The sequence below is a fragment of the Tursiops truncatus genome, chromosome 4 (genome assembly GCF_011762595.2).
Source record: "Tursiops truncatus isolate mTurTru1 chromosome 4, mTurTru1.mat.Y, whole genome shotgun sequence".
NCBI lineage: Eukaryota > Metazoa > Chordata > Mammalia > Artiodactyla > Delphinidae > Tursiops > Tursiops truncatus.
The window spans coordinates 35,482,117-35,500,995 of NC_047037.1; the positions used below are offsets into that span (position 1 = coordinate 35,482,117).

General features: G+C 39.8%; 1 protein-coding gene across 3 annotated transcripts in view; it reads left to right on the plus strand.

Moving 5' to 3' along the window:
• The window catches only part of GMPS (guanine monophosphate synthase), a 114,045-nt gene that overhangs the window by 80,293 nt on the left and 14,873 nt on the right, over window positions 1-18,879 (plus strand). For all 3 annotated transcript variants that reach the window (XM_033855401.2, XM_033855402.2, XM_073803821.1), the window contains one exon: window positions 18,018-18,169. In XM_033855401.2, the coding sequence (XP_033711292.1) occupies window positions 18,018-18,169 (152 nt within the window). The remainder of the gene's footprint in view (window positions 1-18,017; window positions 18,170-18,879) is intronic.

Here is an 18,879-nt window from a genome sequence, read left to right on the forward strand (position 1 = left end):
CCTTTTTTCATTCTCAAGATTGCTTTTGTTATTCGGGGTCTTTTGTGTTTCCATACAAGTTGTGAAATTTTTTGTTCTAGTTCTGTGAAAAATGCCCGTGGTAGTTTGATAGGGATTGCATTGAATCTGTAGATTGCTTTGGGTAGTAGAGTCATTTTCACAATGTTGATTCTTCCAATCCAAGAACATAGTATATCTCTGCATCTATTTGTATAATCTTTAATTTCTTTCATCAGTGTCTTATAATTTTCTGCATACAGGCCTTTTGTCTCCTTAGATAGGTTTATTCCTAGATATTTTATTCTATTTGTTGCAATGGTAAATGGGAGTGTTTTCTTGATTTCTCTTTCAGATTTTTCATCATTAGTGTATAGGAATGCAAGAGATTTCTGTGCATTAATTTTGTATCCTGCTACTTTACTGAATTCATTGATTAACTCTAGTAGTTTTCTGGTAGCATCTTTAGGATTCTCTATATATAGTATCATGTCATCTGCAAACAGTGACAGCTTTACTTCTTCTTTTCCGATTTGGATTCCTTTTATTTCCTTTTCTTCTCTTTTTGCTGTGGCTAAAACTTCCAAAACTACGTTGAATAAGAGTAGTGAGAGTGGGCAACCTTGCCTTGTTCCTGATCTTAGTGGAAATGCTTTCAGTTTCTCACCATTGATGACTATGTTGGCTGTGGGTTTGTCATATATGGCCTTTATTATGTTGAGGAAAGTTCCCGCTGTGCCTACTTTCTGGAGGGTTTTTATCATAAATGGGTGTTGAATTTTGTTGAAAGCTTTCTCTGCATCTACTGAGGAAGACCATATGGTTTTTCTCCTGCAGTTTGTTAACATGGTATCTCACATTGATTGATTTACGTATATTGAAGAATCCTTGCATTCCTGGAATAAACCTCACTTGATCATGGTGTATGATCCATTTAATGTGCTGTTGGATTCTGTTTACTAGTATTTTGTTGAGGATTTTTGCATCTATGTTCATCAGAGAAATTGGCCTCTAGTTTTCTTTCTTTGTGACATCCTTGTCTGGTTTTGGTATCAGGGTGATGGTGGCCATGTAGAATGAGTTTGAGAGTGTTCCTCCCTCTGCTATATTTTGGAAGAGTTTGAGAAGGATAGGTGTTAGCTCTTCTCTAAATGTTTGAAAGAATTCGCCTGTGAAGACATCTGGTCCTGGGCGTCTGTTGGTTGGAAGATTTTTTTTTTTTTTTTTTTTCGGTATGAGGGCCTCTCACTGTTGTGGCTTCTCCTGTTGCGGAGCACAGGCTCTGGACATGCAGGCTCAGCGGCCATGGCTCATGGGCCTAGCCGCTCCGCGGCATGTGGGATCTTCCTGGACCGTGGCACGAACCCGTGTCCCCTGCATCGGCAGGCAGACTCTCAACCACTGCGCCACCAGGGAAGCCCCAGTTTCCCCTTTTATGGCTGTTAGTATTTGCCTCATGTATTGAGGTGCTCCTATGTTGGGTGCATAAATATTTACAATTGTTATATCTTCTTCGATCGATCCCTTGAGTATTATGTAGTGTCCTTCTTTGTCTCTTCTAATAGTCTTTATTTTAAAGTCTATTTTGTCTGATATGTGAATTGCTACTCCAGCATTCTTTTGGTTTCAATTTGCATGGAATATCTTTTTCCATCCCCTCACTTCCAGTCTGTATGTGTCTCTAGGTCTGAAATGGGTCTCTTGTATACAGCATATATATGGGTCTTGTTTTTGTATCCATTCAGCCTGTCTGTGTCTTTTGGTGGGAGCATTTAATCCATTTACATTTAAGGTAATTATCAATATGTACATCCCTATTCTCATTTTCTTAATTGTTTTGGGTTTGTTATTGTAGGTCTTTTCATTCTCTTGTGTTTCTTGCCTAGAGAAGATCCTTTAGCATTTGTTTTAAAGCTGGTTTGGTGGTGCTGAACTCCCTCAGCTTTTGCTTGTCTGTAAAGGTTTTTATTTCTCCATCAAATCTGAATGAGATCCTTGCTGGGTAGAGTAATCTTGGTTGTAGGTTTTACTCCTTCATCACTTTAAATATGTCCTGCCACTCCCTTCTGGCTTGCAGAGTTTCTGCTGAAAGATCAGCTGTTAACCTTATGGGGATTCCCTTTTGTGTTATTTGTTGTTTTTCCCTTGCTGCTTTTAATATGTTTTCTTTGTATATAACCTTTGACAGTTTGATTAATATGTGTCTTGGCATGTTTCTCCTTGGATTTATCCTGTATGGGACTCTGTGCTTCCTGGACTTGATTGACTATTTCCTTTCCCATATTAGGGAAGTTTTCAACTATAATCTCTTGAAATATTTTCTCAGTCCCTTTTTTTTCTCTTCTTCTGGAACCCCTATAATTCGAATGTTGGTGCATTTAATGTTGTCCCAGAGGTCTCTGAGACTGTCCTCAGTTCCTTTTTTCTCTTTTCTTTAATCTACTCTGCAGTAATTATTTCCACTACTTTATCGTCCAGGTCACTTATCCGTTCTTCTGCCTCAGTTATTCTGCTATTGATCCCTTCTAGAGTTTTCTTTTTGTTTTGTTTTGTTTTTTTTTGCGGTATGCGGGCCTCTCACTGCTGTGGCTTTTCCCACTGCAGAGCACAGGCTCCGGACGCGCAGGCCCAGCGGCCATGGCTCACAGGCCCAGCCGTTCCACGGCTTGTGGGATCCTCCCGGACCGGGACACAAACCCACATCCCCTGCATCGCCAGGTGGACTCTCAACCACTGCACCACCAGGGAAGCCCTAGAGAATTTTTAATTTCTTTTATTGTGTTGTTCATCATTGCTTGTTTCGTCTTTAGTTCTTCTAGGTCCTTTTTAAATGTTTCTTGCATTTTCTGTATTCTGTTTCCAAGATTTTGGATCATGTTTACTATCATTATTCTGAATTCTTTTTCAGGTAGACTGCCTATTTCCTCTTCATTTAGGTCTGGTGGGTTTTTATCTTGCTCCTTCATCAGCTGTGTGTTTTTCTATCTTCTCATTTTGCCTATCTTACTGTGTTTGGTGTCTCCTTTTTGCAGGCTGCAGGTTCGGAGTCCCGTTGTTTTTGGTGTCTGTCCCCAGTGGCTGAAGTTGGTTCAATGGGTTGTGTAGGTTTCCTGGTGGAGGGGACTAGTGCATGTGTTCTGGTGGATGAGGCTGGATCTTGTCTTTCTGGTGAGCAGGTCCACGTCTGGTGGTGTGTTTTGGGGTGTCTGTGGACTTATTATGATTTCAGACAGTCTCTCTGCTAATGGGTGGGGTTGTGTTCCTGTCTTGCTAGTTGTTTGGCATAGTGTGTCCAACACTGTAGCTTGCTGGTCGTTGAGTGAAGCTTGGTGTTGGTGTTGAGATGGAGATCTCTGGGAGATTTTCACCGTTTGGTATTACGTGGAGCTGGGAGGTCTCTTGTGGATCAGTGTCCTGAAGTTGGCTCTCCCACCTCAGAGGCACAGCATTGACTCCAGGCTGCAGCACCAACAGCCTTTCATGCACACGGCTCAGAATAAAAGGGAGAAAAAGTAGAAAGAAAGGAAGAAAAGGAGGAAAAGGAAAGAAGGGAGGGAGGGAGGAAGGAAGGAAGGAAGGGAGGGAGGAAGGGGATGAAAGAAAATAACATAAAGTAAGGTAAAATAAAATAAAGTTATTAAAATAAAAAAATTATTATTAAGAAAAAAATTATTTAAAAAGTAAAAAAAATAACAAACACGGACAGATAGAACCCTAGGACAGATGGTGAAAGCAAAGCTATACAGACAAAATCTCACACAGAAGCCTACACATACACAGTCACAAAAATTGAAAGAGGGGAAAAAATCATAAATCTTGCTCTCAATGTCCACCTCTTCAGTTTGGGATGATTTGTTGTCTATTCAGGTATTTCACAGATGCAGGGTACATCAAGTTGATTGTGGAGATTTAATCTGCTGCTCCTGAGGCTGCTGGGAGAGATTTCCCTTTCTCTTCTTTGTTCGCACAGCTCCCGGGGTTCAGCTTTGGGTTTGGCCCCGCCTCTGCATGTAGGTCGCCGGAGGGTGTCTGTTCTTCACTCATACAGGACAGGGTTAAAGTAGCCGCTAATTCGGGGGGCTCTGGCTCACTCAGCCTGGGGGGAGAGAGGGGTACGGAGTGTGGGTGGAGTGTGGGGCGAGCCTGCGGCGACAGAGGCCGGCATGACGTTGCACCAGCCTGAGGCGCGCCGTGTGTTCTCCTGCGGAAGTTGTCCCTGGATCCCTGGACCGTGGCAGTAGCGGGCTGCACAGGCTCCCCAGAAGGGAGGTGTGGAGAGTGACCTGTGCTCGCACACAGGCTTCTTGGTGGCGGCAGCAGCAGCCTTAGCGTCCCATGCCTGTCTCTGGGGTCAGTGCTGATAGCCGCGGCTGGAACCTGTCTCTGGAGCTCATTTAAGCAGCACTCTTAATCCCTTCTCCTCGCGCACCAGGAAACAAAGAGGGAAGAAAAAGTCTCTTGCCTCTTCGACAGGTCCAGACTTTTCCTGGACTCCCTCCTGGCTAATCTTGGTGCACTAACCCCTTTAGGCTGTGTTCACACCACCAGTCCTCTCCCCGCGCTCAGACCAAAGCCTGAGCCTCAGTTCCCAGCCCCGTCCGCCCCAGCAGGTGAGCAGACCAGCCTCTGGGGCTGGTGACTGCTGGTCAGCACCGATCCTCTGTGCGGAAATCTCTCCACTTTGCCCTCTGCACCCCTGTTGCTGCGCTCTCCTCCATGGCTCCGAAGCTCCCCCGCTCCGCCACCCGCAGTCTCCGCCCGCAAAGGGGCTTCTAGTTTGTGGAAACCTTTCCTCCTTCACGGCTCCCTCCCACTGGTGCAGGTCCCGTCCCTATTCTATTGTCTCTGTTTATTCTTTTTTCTTTTGCCCTACCCAGGTACGTGGGGAGTTTCTTGTCTTTTGGGAGGTCTGAGGTCTTCTGCCAGCGTTCAGTAGGTTTTCTGTAGGAGTTGTTCCACATGTAGATGTATTTCTGATGTATCTGTGGGGAGGAAGGTGATCTCCGCGTCTTACTCTTCCGCCATCTTCTCCCTCTCCTGATTTGTTATTCTTTTTCTTGAAGAGGACCCCCAAGTTGTTTAAGTTTCAGCTCCACAAAAACCTGCATCTGTCCTTGTTAACTGTCATAGTAGAATGGAGGACTCCAAAACCTTGGGGTGTGGGGTGAGGGAAGGAAGCCAACAAAACAGAAGACTTACGTGTAGGCTCAAGAGTTGGAAACTTTGACTCCCCTATGGGACCTGGTTGACTGGGTTAGCCTAAAATGGATTGGTTAAAAATCTGAGAAGCAGATCCTTTTTCCTTAAAACAGGAACACACTGTTGCTATCCCTCCTTATCAGAAGACTGTGGATTTATTCTCTACAAACTCTAGGCTAAACAAGAGAGATTTTATTCTTGGGCATCTCAATGCCAGGCATAGCTGAGGGTGGAAGTAAGATGAAGTAAAAATCTTATGTACTGAATGGTATCTCCCTCCCCCTTGCCACTTCCTCTATTCAAACTATCACAGTGCTGATAAGCTGGAAATCGGAGGTGTCTTCTCTGCGTAATTGGCCAGCTTAAGAGAAAGACCCACAAATTCACTGGTGTTCTCCAGTGAAGTAGCCAGGTGCCTTGGCATCTTACAGTGAAGCCCACCAATTGTTCAGCCTTGCTACCAAATAAAGATCCTAGTTTTTTAAATTCTTTGCTCTTTAAAAGAACAGCCAGGGGTGACGTTTGAGTGGGAGGCGGGGGCTAGGCTCAGGACACATGCAGCCAGAAAAGACCTTCGGGGCAGGGCCTAGGCAGGGTGATGTTCAAGCATGGGGCGGGGCCTCTGCTTAGGACCTCTGTGGAAGGGGAGAGGCACCACGGCCAAAGGGGGGCCTCTGGAGTGTGGGGTTTGGAGAGAGAGCAGAAGGAAGAAGAACTACAATTCTGCAGCCTGTGGAACAAAAACCACCTTCACAGAATGATAGACAAAATGAAAAGGCAGAGGACTGTGTATTAGATGAAGGAAGAAGATAAAACCCCAGAAAAACAATTAAATGAAGTGAAGGTAGGGAACCTTCCAAAAAAAGAATTCAGAATAATGATAGTGAAGATGATCCAGGACCTTGGAAAAAGAATGGAGGCAAAGATTGAGATGATCCAAGAAATGTTTAACTAAGACCTAGAACAATTAAAGAACAAACACCTAGAAGAATTAAAGAACAAACAGATGAACAATACAATAACTGAAATGAAAAATACACTAGACGGAAACAGTAGCAGAATAACTGAGGCTGAAGAACAGATAAGTGACCTGGAAGACAGAATGGTGGAATTCACTGCCGTGGAACAGAATAAAGAAAAAAGAATGGAAAGAAATGAAGACAGACTAAGAGACCTCTGGGACAACATTAAATGCACCAACATTCACATTTTAGGGGTCCCAGAAGGAGAACAGAGAGATAAAGGACCCGAGAAAATATTTGAAGAGATTATAATCATAAATTTCCCTAACATGGGATAGGAAAATGCCACCCAAGTCCAGGAAGCGCAGAGAGTCCCAGGCAGGATAAACCCAAGGAGAAACACGCCGAGACACATAGTAAACAAACTGACAAAAATTAAAGACAAAGAAATATTATTGAAAGCAACAAGGGAAAAATGACAAAGAACATACAAGGGAACTCCCATAAGGTTAACAGCTGATTTCTCAGCAGAAAATCTACAAGCCAGAAGGGAGTGGCATGATATATTTAAAGTGATGAAATGGAAGAACCTACAGTCAAGATTACTCTAGCTAGCAAGGATCACATTCGATTTCGATGGAGAAATCAAAAGCTTTACAGACAAGCAAAGGCTAAGAGAATTCAGCACTAGCAAACCAGCTCTACAACAAATGCTAAAGGAACTTCTCTAAGTGGGAAACACAAGAGAAGAAAAGGACCTACAGAAACAAACCCAAAACAATTAAAAAAACGTTAATAGAAACATACATATCGATAATTACCTTAAACGTGAATGGATTAAATGCTCCAACCAAAAGACACAGGCTCGCTGAAATGATACAAAAGCAAGACTCATATATATGCTGTCTACAAGAGACCCACTTCACACCTACAGATACAAACAGATTGAAAGTGAGGGGTTGGAAAAAGATACTCTATGCAAATGGATACCAAAGGAAAGCTGGATAGCAATACTCATATCAGATAAAATAGACTGTAAAATAAAGAATGTTGCAAGAGACAAGGAAGGTCACCATATAATGATTAAGGGAGCAATCCAGGAATATATAACAATTATAAATATATATGCACCCAACATAGGAGCACCTCAGTACATAAGGCAAATGCTAACAGCTATAAAAGAGGAAATTGACAGTAACACAGTAATAGTGAGGGGCTTTAACACCTCATTACACCAATGGGCAGATCATCCAGACAGAAGATTAATAAGGAAACACAAGCTTTAAATGACACAATAGACAAGATAGAGTTAATTGATATTTATAGGACATTCCATTCAAAAACAGGAGATTACACTTTCTTCTCAAGTGCACACAGAACATTCTCCAGGTTAGGTCACATCTTGGGTCACAAATCAAGCCTTGGTAAATTTAAGAAAATTGAAATCATATGAAGCATCTTTTCCGACCACACTGCTATGAGATTAGAAGTCAGTTACAGGGAGAAAAATGTTAAAAAACACAAACACATGAAGGCTAAACAATAAGTTAAATAACTAAGAGATCACTGAAGAAATCAAAGAGGAAATCAGAAAATATCTAGAGACAAATGACAACAAAAACACGACAATCCAAAACCTATGGGATGCAACGAAAGCAGTTCTAAGAGGGAAGTTTATAACAATACAATCCTATCTCAGGAAACAAGAAAAATCTCAAATAAACAATCTAATCTTACACCTAAAGGAACTACAGAACGAAGAACAAACAAAACCCAGTTAGTAGAAGGAAAGAAATCATTTTCAAATCAGAAATAAATGAAAAAAAAAGGGGGAATGCTAGCAAAGATCAATAAATCTAAAAGCTGGTTATTTGAGAAGATAAACAAAATTGATGAAGCTTTAGCCAAACTCATCAAGAAAAAGAGGGAGAGGACTCAAATCAATAAAATTAGCAATGAAAAAGGGAATGTTACAATGGACACGGCAGAAATACAAAGCATACTAAGAGACTGCTACAAGCAACTCTGTGCCAATAAAATGGACAACCTGGAAGAAATAGACAACTTCTTAGAAAGGTATAACCTTCCAAGACTGAACCAGGAAGAAATAGAAAATATGAATAGATCAATCACAAGTAAAGAAATTGAAACTGTGATTAAAAATCTTCCAGCAAACAAAAGTCCTGGACCACATGGCTTCACAGGTGAATTCTCTCAAGCATTTAGAGAAGAGCTAACACCCATCCTTCTCAAACTCTTCCAAAAAATTGCAGAGGAAGGAACACTCCCAAACTCATTGTATGAGGCCGCCATCACCCTGATACCGAAACCAGATAAAGATACTACAAAAAAAGAAAATTACACACCAATATCACTGATGAATGTAGATGCAAAAATCCTCAACAAAATACTAGCAAACAGAATCCAACAGCACATTAAAAGGATCATACACCATGATCAAGTGGGGTTTATCCCAGCGTTTCAAGGCTTCTTCAATATACACAAATCAATAAATGTGATACACTATATTAACAACTTGAAAAATACAAACCATATGATCATCTCAATAGATGCAGAAAAAGCTTTTGACAAAATTCAACATCATTTATGCTAAGAATAAAAACTGTCCAGAAAGTGGGCATAGAGGGAACCTATCTGAACATAATAAAGGCCATATACGACAAACCCACAGCAAACATCATTCTCAATGGTGAAAAACTGAAAGCATTTTCTCTAAGATCAGGAACAAGACAAGGATGTCCACTCTCGCTGCTGTTATTCAACATAATTTTGGAAGTCCTAGCCATGGCAACCAGAGAAGAAAAAGAAATAAAAGGAATACAAACCGGAAAAGAAGAAGTAAAACTGTCGCTGCAGATGACATGATACTTATACTTAGAAAATCCTAAAGATGCTACCAGAAGACTACCAGAGCTAATCAATGAATTTGGTAAAGTTGCAGGATACAAAATCAACATACCGAAACCTCTTGCATTCCTATACACTAACAACAGAAGATCAGAAAGAACAATTAAGGAAAGAATTCCATTTACCACTACAACAAATAAAATAAAATACCTAGGAATAAACCTACCAATGGAGTTAAAAGACCTGTACTCAGGCGGCTAGCAGCGTGGACCCCAGAGACAGGCATGAGACGCTAAGGCTGCTACTGCAGCCACCAAGAAGCCTATGTGCAAGCACAGGTCACTATCCATACCGTCCCTCCCGGGAGCCTGTGTAGCCCGCCACTGCCAGGGTTCCGTGATCCAGGGACAACTTCCCCGGGAGAACACTGCATACCTCAGGCTGGTGCATCGTCACTCTGACCTCTGCCGTGGCAGGTTCGCTCCGCATTCTGTACCCCTCCATCCCCCTGGCCTGAGTGAGCCAGAGCCCCCGAATCAGCTGCTCCTTTAACCCCGTCCTGAGTGAAGAACAGAGGCCCTCAGGTGACCTACATGAAGAGGCGGGTGCAAAGCCAAAGCTGAACCTCAGGAGCTGTGTGAACAAAAAAGAGAAAGGGAAATTTCTCCCAGCAGCAGCAGGAGCAGCAGATTAAATCTCCACAATGCACTTCAAGTACCCTGCATCTGTGGAATACCTGAATAGGCAACGAATCATCCCAAATTGAGGAGGTGGACTTTGGGAGCAAGGATATATATATATTTCTCCCTTTTTCTCTTTTTGTGAGTGTGTATGTGTATGCTTTTGTGTGTGATTTTGTCTTTATAGCTTTGCTTTTACCATTTGTCCTAGGCATCTGTGTGTGTGTTTTTGTTTTTTATTAATTACTTAAAATTTTTTTTAAATAATTTTTTATTTTAATTACTTTATTTTATCTTCTTTCTTTCTTTTTTTTGTTTCTTTTCTTTCTTTCTTTTCTCCATTTTATTCTGAGCCTTGGTGCCTCAGCCAGGCGTCAGGGCTGTGCCACTGAGGTGGGAGAGCCAACTTCAGGACACTGGTCCACAAGAGACCTCCCAGCTCCACATAATATCAAATGGCAAAAATCTCCCAGAGATCTGCATCTCAGTACGAAGACCCAGCTTCACTTAATGACCAGCAAGCTACAGTGCTGGACACCCTGTGCCAAACAACTAGCAAGACAGGAACACAACCCCACCCATTAGCAGAGAGGCTGCCTAAAATCATAAAAAGGCCACAGACACCCCAAAACACACCACCAGTCGTGGACCTGCCCACCAGAAAGACAAGATTCAGCCTCATCCACCAGAACACAGGCACTAGTCCCCTCCACCAGGAAGCCTACACAACCCACTGAACCAACTTTAGCCACTGGGGACAGACACCAAAAACAACGGGAACTACAGACTGCAGCCTGCAAAAAGGAGACCCCAAACACAGTAAGTTAAGCAAAATGAGAAAATAGAGAAACACACAGCAGATGAAGGAGCAGTGTAAAAACAAACCAGACCTAACAAATGAAGAGCAAATAGGCAGTCTACCTGAAAAAGAATTCAGAATAGTGATAGTAAAGATGATCAGAAATCTTGGAAATAGAATGGAGAACATATAAGAAATGTTTAACAAGGACCTAGAAGAACTAAGAGCAAACAAACAGTGATGAACAACACGATAAATGAAATTTAAAATTCTCTAGAAGGGATCAATAACAGAATAACTGAGGCAGAAGATTGGATAAGTGACCTAGAAGATAAAATAGTGGAAATAACTACTGCAGAGCAGAATAAAGAGAAAAGGATGAAAAGAATTGAGGACAGTCAGAGACCTGTGGGACAACATTAAACGCACCAACATTCGAATTTTAGGGATCCCAGAAGAAGAAGAGAATAAGAAATGAACTGAGAAAATATTTGAAGAGATTATAGTTGAAGAGTTCCCTAATATGAGAAAGGAAATAGTTAATCAAGTCCAGGAAGCAAAGAGAGTTCCATACAGGATAAATACAAGGAGAAACATGCCAAGACACATATTAATCCAACTATCAAAAATTAAATACAAAGAAAAAATATTAAAAGCAGCAAGGGAAAAACAACAAATAACACACCAGGGAATCCCCTTAAGGTTAACAGCTGATCTTTCAGCTGAAACTGCAAGCCAGAAGGGAGTGTCAGGACATATTTAAAGTGATGAAGGAGAAAAACCTACAACCAAGATTACCCAGCAAGGATCTCTTTCAGATTTGGCAGAGAAATTAAAATCTTTACAGACAAGCAAATGCTAAGCGAGTTCAGCACCACCAAACCAGCTTTACAACAAATGCTAAAAGAACTTCTCTAGGCAGGAAACACAAGAGAAAGAAAAGACCTACAATAACAAACCCAAACAATTAAGAAAATGGTAATAGGAACATACATATCGATAATTACCTAAAATGTAAATGGATTAGATGCTCCAACCAAAAGACATAGACTGGCTGATTGGATACAAAAACAAGGTCCGTATATATGCTGTCTACAAGAGACCCACTTCAGACCTAAGGATGCATACAGACTGAAAGTGAGGGGATGGAAAAAGATACTCCATGCAAATGAAAATCAAAGCTGGAGTAACAATTCTCATATCGGACAAAATAGACTTTAAAAAAAAGACTATTACAAGAGACAAAGGACACTATATAATGATCAAAGGATTGATCCAAGAAGAAGATATAACAATTGTAAAAATTAATGCATCCAACATAAGAGCACCTCAATACAAAAGGCAAATGCTAACAGCCGTAAAAGAGGAAATCGAAAATAACACAATAATAGTAGGGTACTTTAACACCCCACTTTCACCAATGGACACATCATCCAAACTGAAAATAAGGAAACACAAGCTTTAAATGATACATTAAACAAGATGGACTTAATTGATATTTATAGGACATTCCATCCAAAAACAACAGAATACACATTCTTCTGAAGTGCTTATTTAACATTCTCCAGGATATATTATATCTTGGGTCACAAGTCAATCCGTAGTAAATTTAAGAAAATTGAAATCGTATCAGGTATCTTTTATGACCAGAATGCTATGAGACTAGATATTAAGTACAGGAAAAAATCTGTAAAAAAATACAAACACATGGAGGCTAAACAATACACTACTTAATAACCAAGAGATCAGTAAAGAAATCAAAGAGGAAATCAAAAAATGCCTAGAGACAAATAACAGTGAAGACACGATGACCCAAAACCTATGGGATGCAGCAAAACAATTCTAACAGGGAAGTTTATAGCAATACAATCCTACCTTAAGAAACAATCATCTCAAATAAACAACCTAAGCTTACACCTAAAGCAATTAGAGAAAGAAGAATAAAAAAACCCAAAGGTAGCAGAAGAAAAGAAATCATGAAGATTACATCATAGATAAATGAAAAAGAAATGAAGGAAACGATAGCAAAGAGCAATAAAAGTAAAAGCTGGTTCTTTGAGAAGATAAACAAAATTGACAAACCATTAGCCAGACTCATCAAGAAAAATAGGGACAAGATTTAAATCAATAGAATTAGAAACAAAAAAGGAGAAGTAACAACTGACACAGCAGAAATACAAAGGATCATGGGAGAGTACTACAAGCAAGTATATGCCAGTAAAATGGACAACCTGGAAGAAATGCACCAAGTCTTAGAAAGATATGACCTTCCAAGACTGAACCAGGAAGAAATAGAAAATATGAACAGACAAATCACAAGCACTGAAATTGAAACTGTGATTAAAAATCTTCCAACAAACAAAAGCCCAGGACCAGATGGCTTCACAGGTGAATTCTGTCAAACATTTAGAGAAGAGCTAACACCTATCCTTCTCAAACTCTTCCAGAATATAGCAGAGTGAGGAACACTCCCAAACTCATTCTACAAGGCTTCCATCACCCTGATACCAAAACCAGACAAAGATGTCACAAAGAAAGAAAACTACAGGCCAATATCACTGATGAACATAGATGCAAAAATCCTCAACAAAATACTAGGAAACAGCATCCAACAGCACATTAAAGGGATCATGCACCATGATCACGTGGGGTTTATCCCAGGAATGCAAGGATTCTTCAATATATGCAAATCAATCAATGTGATACACCATATTAACAAATTGAAGGAGAAACACCATATGATCATCTCAATAGATGCAGGCAAAACTTATGATAAAATTCAACACCCATTTATGATAAAATCCCTCTAGCAAGTAGGCACAGAGGGAACTTTCCTCAACATAATAAAGGCCATATATGACAAACCCACAGCCAACATCGTCCTCAGTGGTGAAAAACTGAAAGCATTTCCACTAAGATCAGGAATAAGACAAGGTTGCCCACTCTCACCACTCTTATTCAACATAGTTTTGGAAGTTTTAGCCACAGCAGTCAGAGAAGAAAAGGAAATAAAAGGAATCTAAATCGGAAAAGAAGTAAAGCTGTCACTGTTTGCAGATGACATGATACTATACATAGAGTATCCTAAAGATGCTACCAGAAAACTACAAGAGCTAATCAATGAATTTGGTAAAGTAACAGGGTACAAAATTAATGGACAGAAATCTCTTGCATTCCTATACACTAATGATGAAAAATCTGAAAGTGAAATAAAGAAAACACTCCCATTTACCACTGCAACAAAAAGAATAAAATATCTAGGAATAAACCCACCTAAGTGGACTAAAGACCTGTATTCAGACAATTATAAGACACTGATGAAAGAAATTAAAGATTATAGAAACACATGGAGAGATATACCATGTTCTTGGATTGGAAGAACCAACATTGTGAAAATGACTCTACGACCCAAAGCAATCTACAGATTCAATGCAATCCCTATCAAACTCCCAATGGCAATTTTCACAGAACTTGAACAAAAAATTTCACAATATGTATGGAAACACAAAAGACCCCGATTAGCCAAAGAAATCTTGAGAAAGAAAAACGGAGCTGGAGGAATTAGGCTACCTGACTTCAGAGTCTACTACAAAGCTATGGTAATGAAGACAGTATGGTACTGGCACAAAAACGGAAATATAGATCAATGGAACAGAATAGAAAGCCCAGAGATAAAGCCATGCACATATGGTCACCTTATCTTTGATAAAGGAGGAAAGTATATACAGTGGAGAAAAGACAGCCTCTTCAGTAAGTGGTGCTCGGAAAACTGGACAGCTACATGTAAAAGAATGAAATTAGAACACTCCCTAACACCATACACAAAAATAAACTCAAAATCGATTAAACACCTAAATGTAAGGCCAGACGCTATCAAACTCATAGAGGAAAATATAGGTAGAACACTCTGTGACATAAATCACAGCAAGATCCTTTTTGACCCACCTCCTAGAGAAATGAAAATAAAAACAAAAAACAAATGGGACCTAATGAAACTTCAAAGCTTTTGCACAGCAAAGGAAACCATAAACAAGACCAAAAGACAACCCTCAGAATGGGAGAAAATATTTGCAAATGAAGCAACTGACAAAGCATTAATCTCCAAAATTTACAAGCAACTCATACAGCTCAATATCAAAAAAACAAACAACTCAATCCAAACCTAGGCAGAAGCCCTAAATAGACTTTTTTCCAAAGACGATATACAGGTTGCCAACAGACACATGAAAGAATGCTCAACACCATTAATCATCAGAGCAATGCAAATCAAAACTACAATGAGATCATCTCACACCGGTCAGAATGGCCATCATCAAAAAATCTACAAACAGTAAATGCTAGAGAGGGTGTGGAGAAAAGGGAACACTCTTGCACTGCTGGTGGGAATGTAAATTGATACAGCCACTATGGAGAACAGTATGGACGTTCCTTTAAAGACTACAAATAGAACTATCATATGTCCCAGCAATCCCACTACTGGGCATATACCCTGAGAAAACCATAATTCAAAAAGAGTCATGTACGAATATGTTCATTGAAGCTCAATTTACTATAGCCAGGATATGGAAGCAACCTAAGTGTCTAGCAACAGATGAATAGATAAAGAAGATGTGGCACATATAAACAATGGAATATTATTCAGGCATAAAAAGAAACGAAATTTTTTTATTTCTAGTGAGGTGGATGGACCTAGAGTCTGTCATACAGAGTGAAGTAAGTCAGAAAGAGAAAAACAAATACCGTACGCTAACACATATATATGGAATCTGAAAAAAAATAAAAGGTCATGAAGAACCTAGAGGCACATCGGGAATAAAGACACAGACCTACTAGAAAATGGACCTGAGGGTTCGGGGAGGGGGAAGGTTAAGCTCTGACAAAGGGAAAGAGTGGCCTGGGCATATATACACTATCAAATTTAAAATAGGTAGCTAGTGGGAAGCAGCCACAAAGCACAGGGAGAATACCTTGGTGCTTTGTGACCACCTAGCGGGGTGGGTTAGGGAGGGTTGGAGGGTGGGAGATGCAGGAGGGAAGAGATATGGGGACATATGTATATGTATAACTGATTCACTTTGTTATAAAGCAGAAGGTAACACACCATTGTAAAGCAATTATACTCAAATAAAGATGTTTATTAAAAAAGTGCATTTGAAAAAAAAATACCTCTACTCAGAAAACTGTAAGACACTGATGAAAGAAATCAAAGATGACATAAACAGATGGAGAGATGTACCATATTGTTGGATTGGGGGAATCAACATTGTGAAAATGACTGTACTCCCCAAAGCAGTCTACAGATTCAGTGCAGTTCCTATCAGGTTACTAGTGGCATTTTTTTTACAGAACTGGAACAAGAAATCTTAAAATCTGTATCTCTGTATGGAGATACAAAAGCCCCCAAATAGGGAAAGCAATCTTGTCGGAAAAAAACGGAGCTGGAGGAATCAGATTCCATGACTTCAGAGTATATTGCAAAGCTACAGTCATCAAAGCAGTATGGTACTGGCATAAAAACAGAAATACAGATCAATGGAACAGGATAGAAAGCCCAGAGATAAACGCACGCACCTATGGTCAACTAATATATTAGAAAGGATCAAAGATATACAATGGAGGAAAGACAGTTTGTTCAATAAATGATGATGGGAAAACTGGAAAGCTACATGTAAAAGAATGAAATTAGAACACTCCCTAACACCATACACAAAAATAAGCTCAAAATGGATTAAAGACCTAAATGTAAGACCAGACACTATAAAACTCAGAGGAAAACATGGGAAGAACACTCTTTGACATAAATCACAGCAAGATCCTTTTTGACCCACCTCCTAGAGTAATGGAAATGTAAACAAATGGGGCCTAATGAAACTTCAAAGCTTTTGCACAGCAAAGGAAACTATAAACAAGGCAAAAAGACGAAAAGACAACCTTCAGAATGGGAGAAAATATTTGGAAACGAATCAACGGACAAAGGATTAATCTCCAAAATATATAAACAGCTCATGCAGCTCAATATTTAAAAAACAACCCAATCAAAAAATGGGCAGAAGACCTAAGTAGACATTCTCCAAAGGAGACATACAGATGGCCAAGAGGCACATGAAAAGCTGCTCAACATCACTAATTATTAGAGAAATGCACATCAAAACTACAATGAGGTATCACCTCACATGAGTTAGAATGGTCGGCATCATCAGAAAGTCTACAAACAAGTGCTGGAGAGGGTGTGGAGAAAAGGGAACCCTCTTGCACTGTTGGTGGGAATGTAAATTGATACAGCCACTATGGAGAACAGTATGGAGGCTCCTTAAAAAACTAAAAACAGAATTACTATATGATTCAGCAATCCCACTACTGGGCATATACCCAGAGAAAACCATAATTGAAAAAGACACGTGCACCCCAGTGTTCATTGCAGCACTATTTACAATAGCCAGGTCATGGAAGCAACCTAAATGCCCATTAGCAGACGAATGGATAAAGGTGTGGTACATATATACAGTGGAATATTACCCAGCCATAAAATGGAACAAAATTGGGTCATTTGTAGAGACGTTGATGGACCTAGAGACTGCCATACAGAGTGAAGTAAGTGAGAAAGGGAAAAAAATATATCGTATATTAACTCATGTATGTGGAGTCTAGAAAAATGGTACACGTGAACTGGTTTGCAAAGCAGAAATGGAGACATAGATGTACAGAACAAACGTATGGACACCAAGGAGGGAACGCAGGTGTTGGCGGGGGTGGGATGAATTGGGAGGTTGGGATTGACCTATGTACACCAATATGTATAAAATAGGTAACTAATAAGAATCTGCTGTATAAAATATAAACTGAAATTCAGAAAAAAATAAAGAGACAACCAAGGATCACTAAATATGTGTTTATAGATCTCGGTTTTTCAAGAGACTGGTCAGTGTGCACTTCTGAGGGCTTTGATCCCCATGTATGTACCACTGCTTTGATTCCCTTGGGGTGATGCTTCTTGTTGGGGTTTTGCTTGTTGCTGTGGTGAAGCACTGAATAAGATGGGAGGCAGTTAGCATAATTTGTGATATTATGGCCCTAGATAATTAATATTTATTTATTTATTTATTTGGTTGCGCCAGGTCTTAGTTGTAGCAGGCAGGCTCCTTAGTTGCGTCTCGCTGGCTCCTTAGTTGTGTCATGCGAACTCTTAGTTGTGGCATGCATGTGGAATCTAGTTCCCTGACCAGGGATCAAACCCAGGCCCCCTGCATTTGGAGCATGATATCTTAACCACTGTGCCACCAGGGAAGTCCCTGGCCCTAGAATTAATGCCACACGATTCTTAATGGAACAAGATTCAGTGAGTGCCTGTGTATGGACTCTGTCAGTCATAGTTTACTGGTAGTTCTAGAATATGCAGGCAAATTACGGGGAGATCAGAGGATCCATCTGGGTTTTCTGTTTGTAGTTTGACCTATCATTTATGATTTTCAAATATCATGTTAGTTTAAAACATGCTTCTCTCCTCTTACCCAGTGATAAATGCTGCTCATTCTTTCTACAATGGAACAACAACTCTACCAATATCAGATGAAGACAGAACTCCACGAAAGAGAATTAGCAAAACCTTAAATATGACTACGAGTCCTGAGGAGAAAAGAAAAATCATTGGGGATACTTTTGTTAAGGTACCTTTTTAATATCTTCAATGTGTACTATTTTCGATGTGAATTTTAGTATTTTTTTCCTTATCATTATACCAAATAATCAAATTTTGTGATTAATTTTGATTCTTTTGTTGGCTAAGAGTTTTACGATATATTGCTATTATACTGACTTAGTAAAAACTGTTTCATGTTTTTAAAAAACATATGTACTTATGTTTTCAGTTTGTTGTTTTCACTGCTTAAGAATAGATATTTTCAGTTGATATTAGATTTTAGTTCTTTGGGTAATGGCTAGATTTTTTTAGGCTTTTGATGGGAATGTTCATATACCTTTTTGAATCACATTAAGCATGTGTTTTGAGGGTTTTTTTGACTTTTAAAAAAATTTTATTAATGTATAGTTGGTTGACATTGACAATGTGTTTTTTTTTACTTTTTTATTGCTAATATTTTGTCTCTCTCTTTTTTTACATCTTTATTGGAGTATAATTGCTTTACAATGTTGTGTTAGTTTCTGCTGTATGACAACGTGAATCATCTATATGTATACATATGTTCCCCATACCCCCTCCCTCTTAAGTCTCATTCCCACCCTCCCTATCCCACCCCTCTAGGTGGTCACAAAGCACCGAGCTGATCTCCCTGTCCTATGCAGCTGCTTTCCACTAGCTATCGATTTTACATTTGGTAGTGTGTGTATGTCCATGCCACTCTCTCACTTTGTCCCAGCT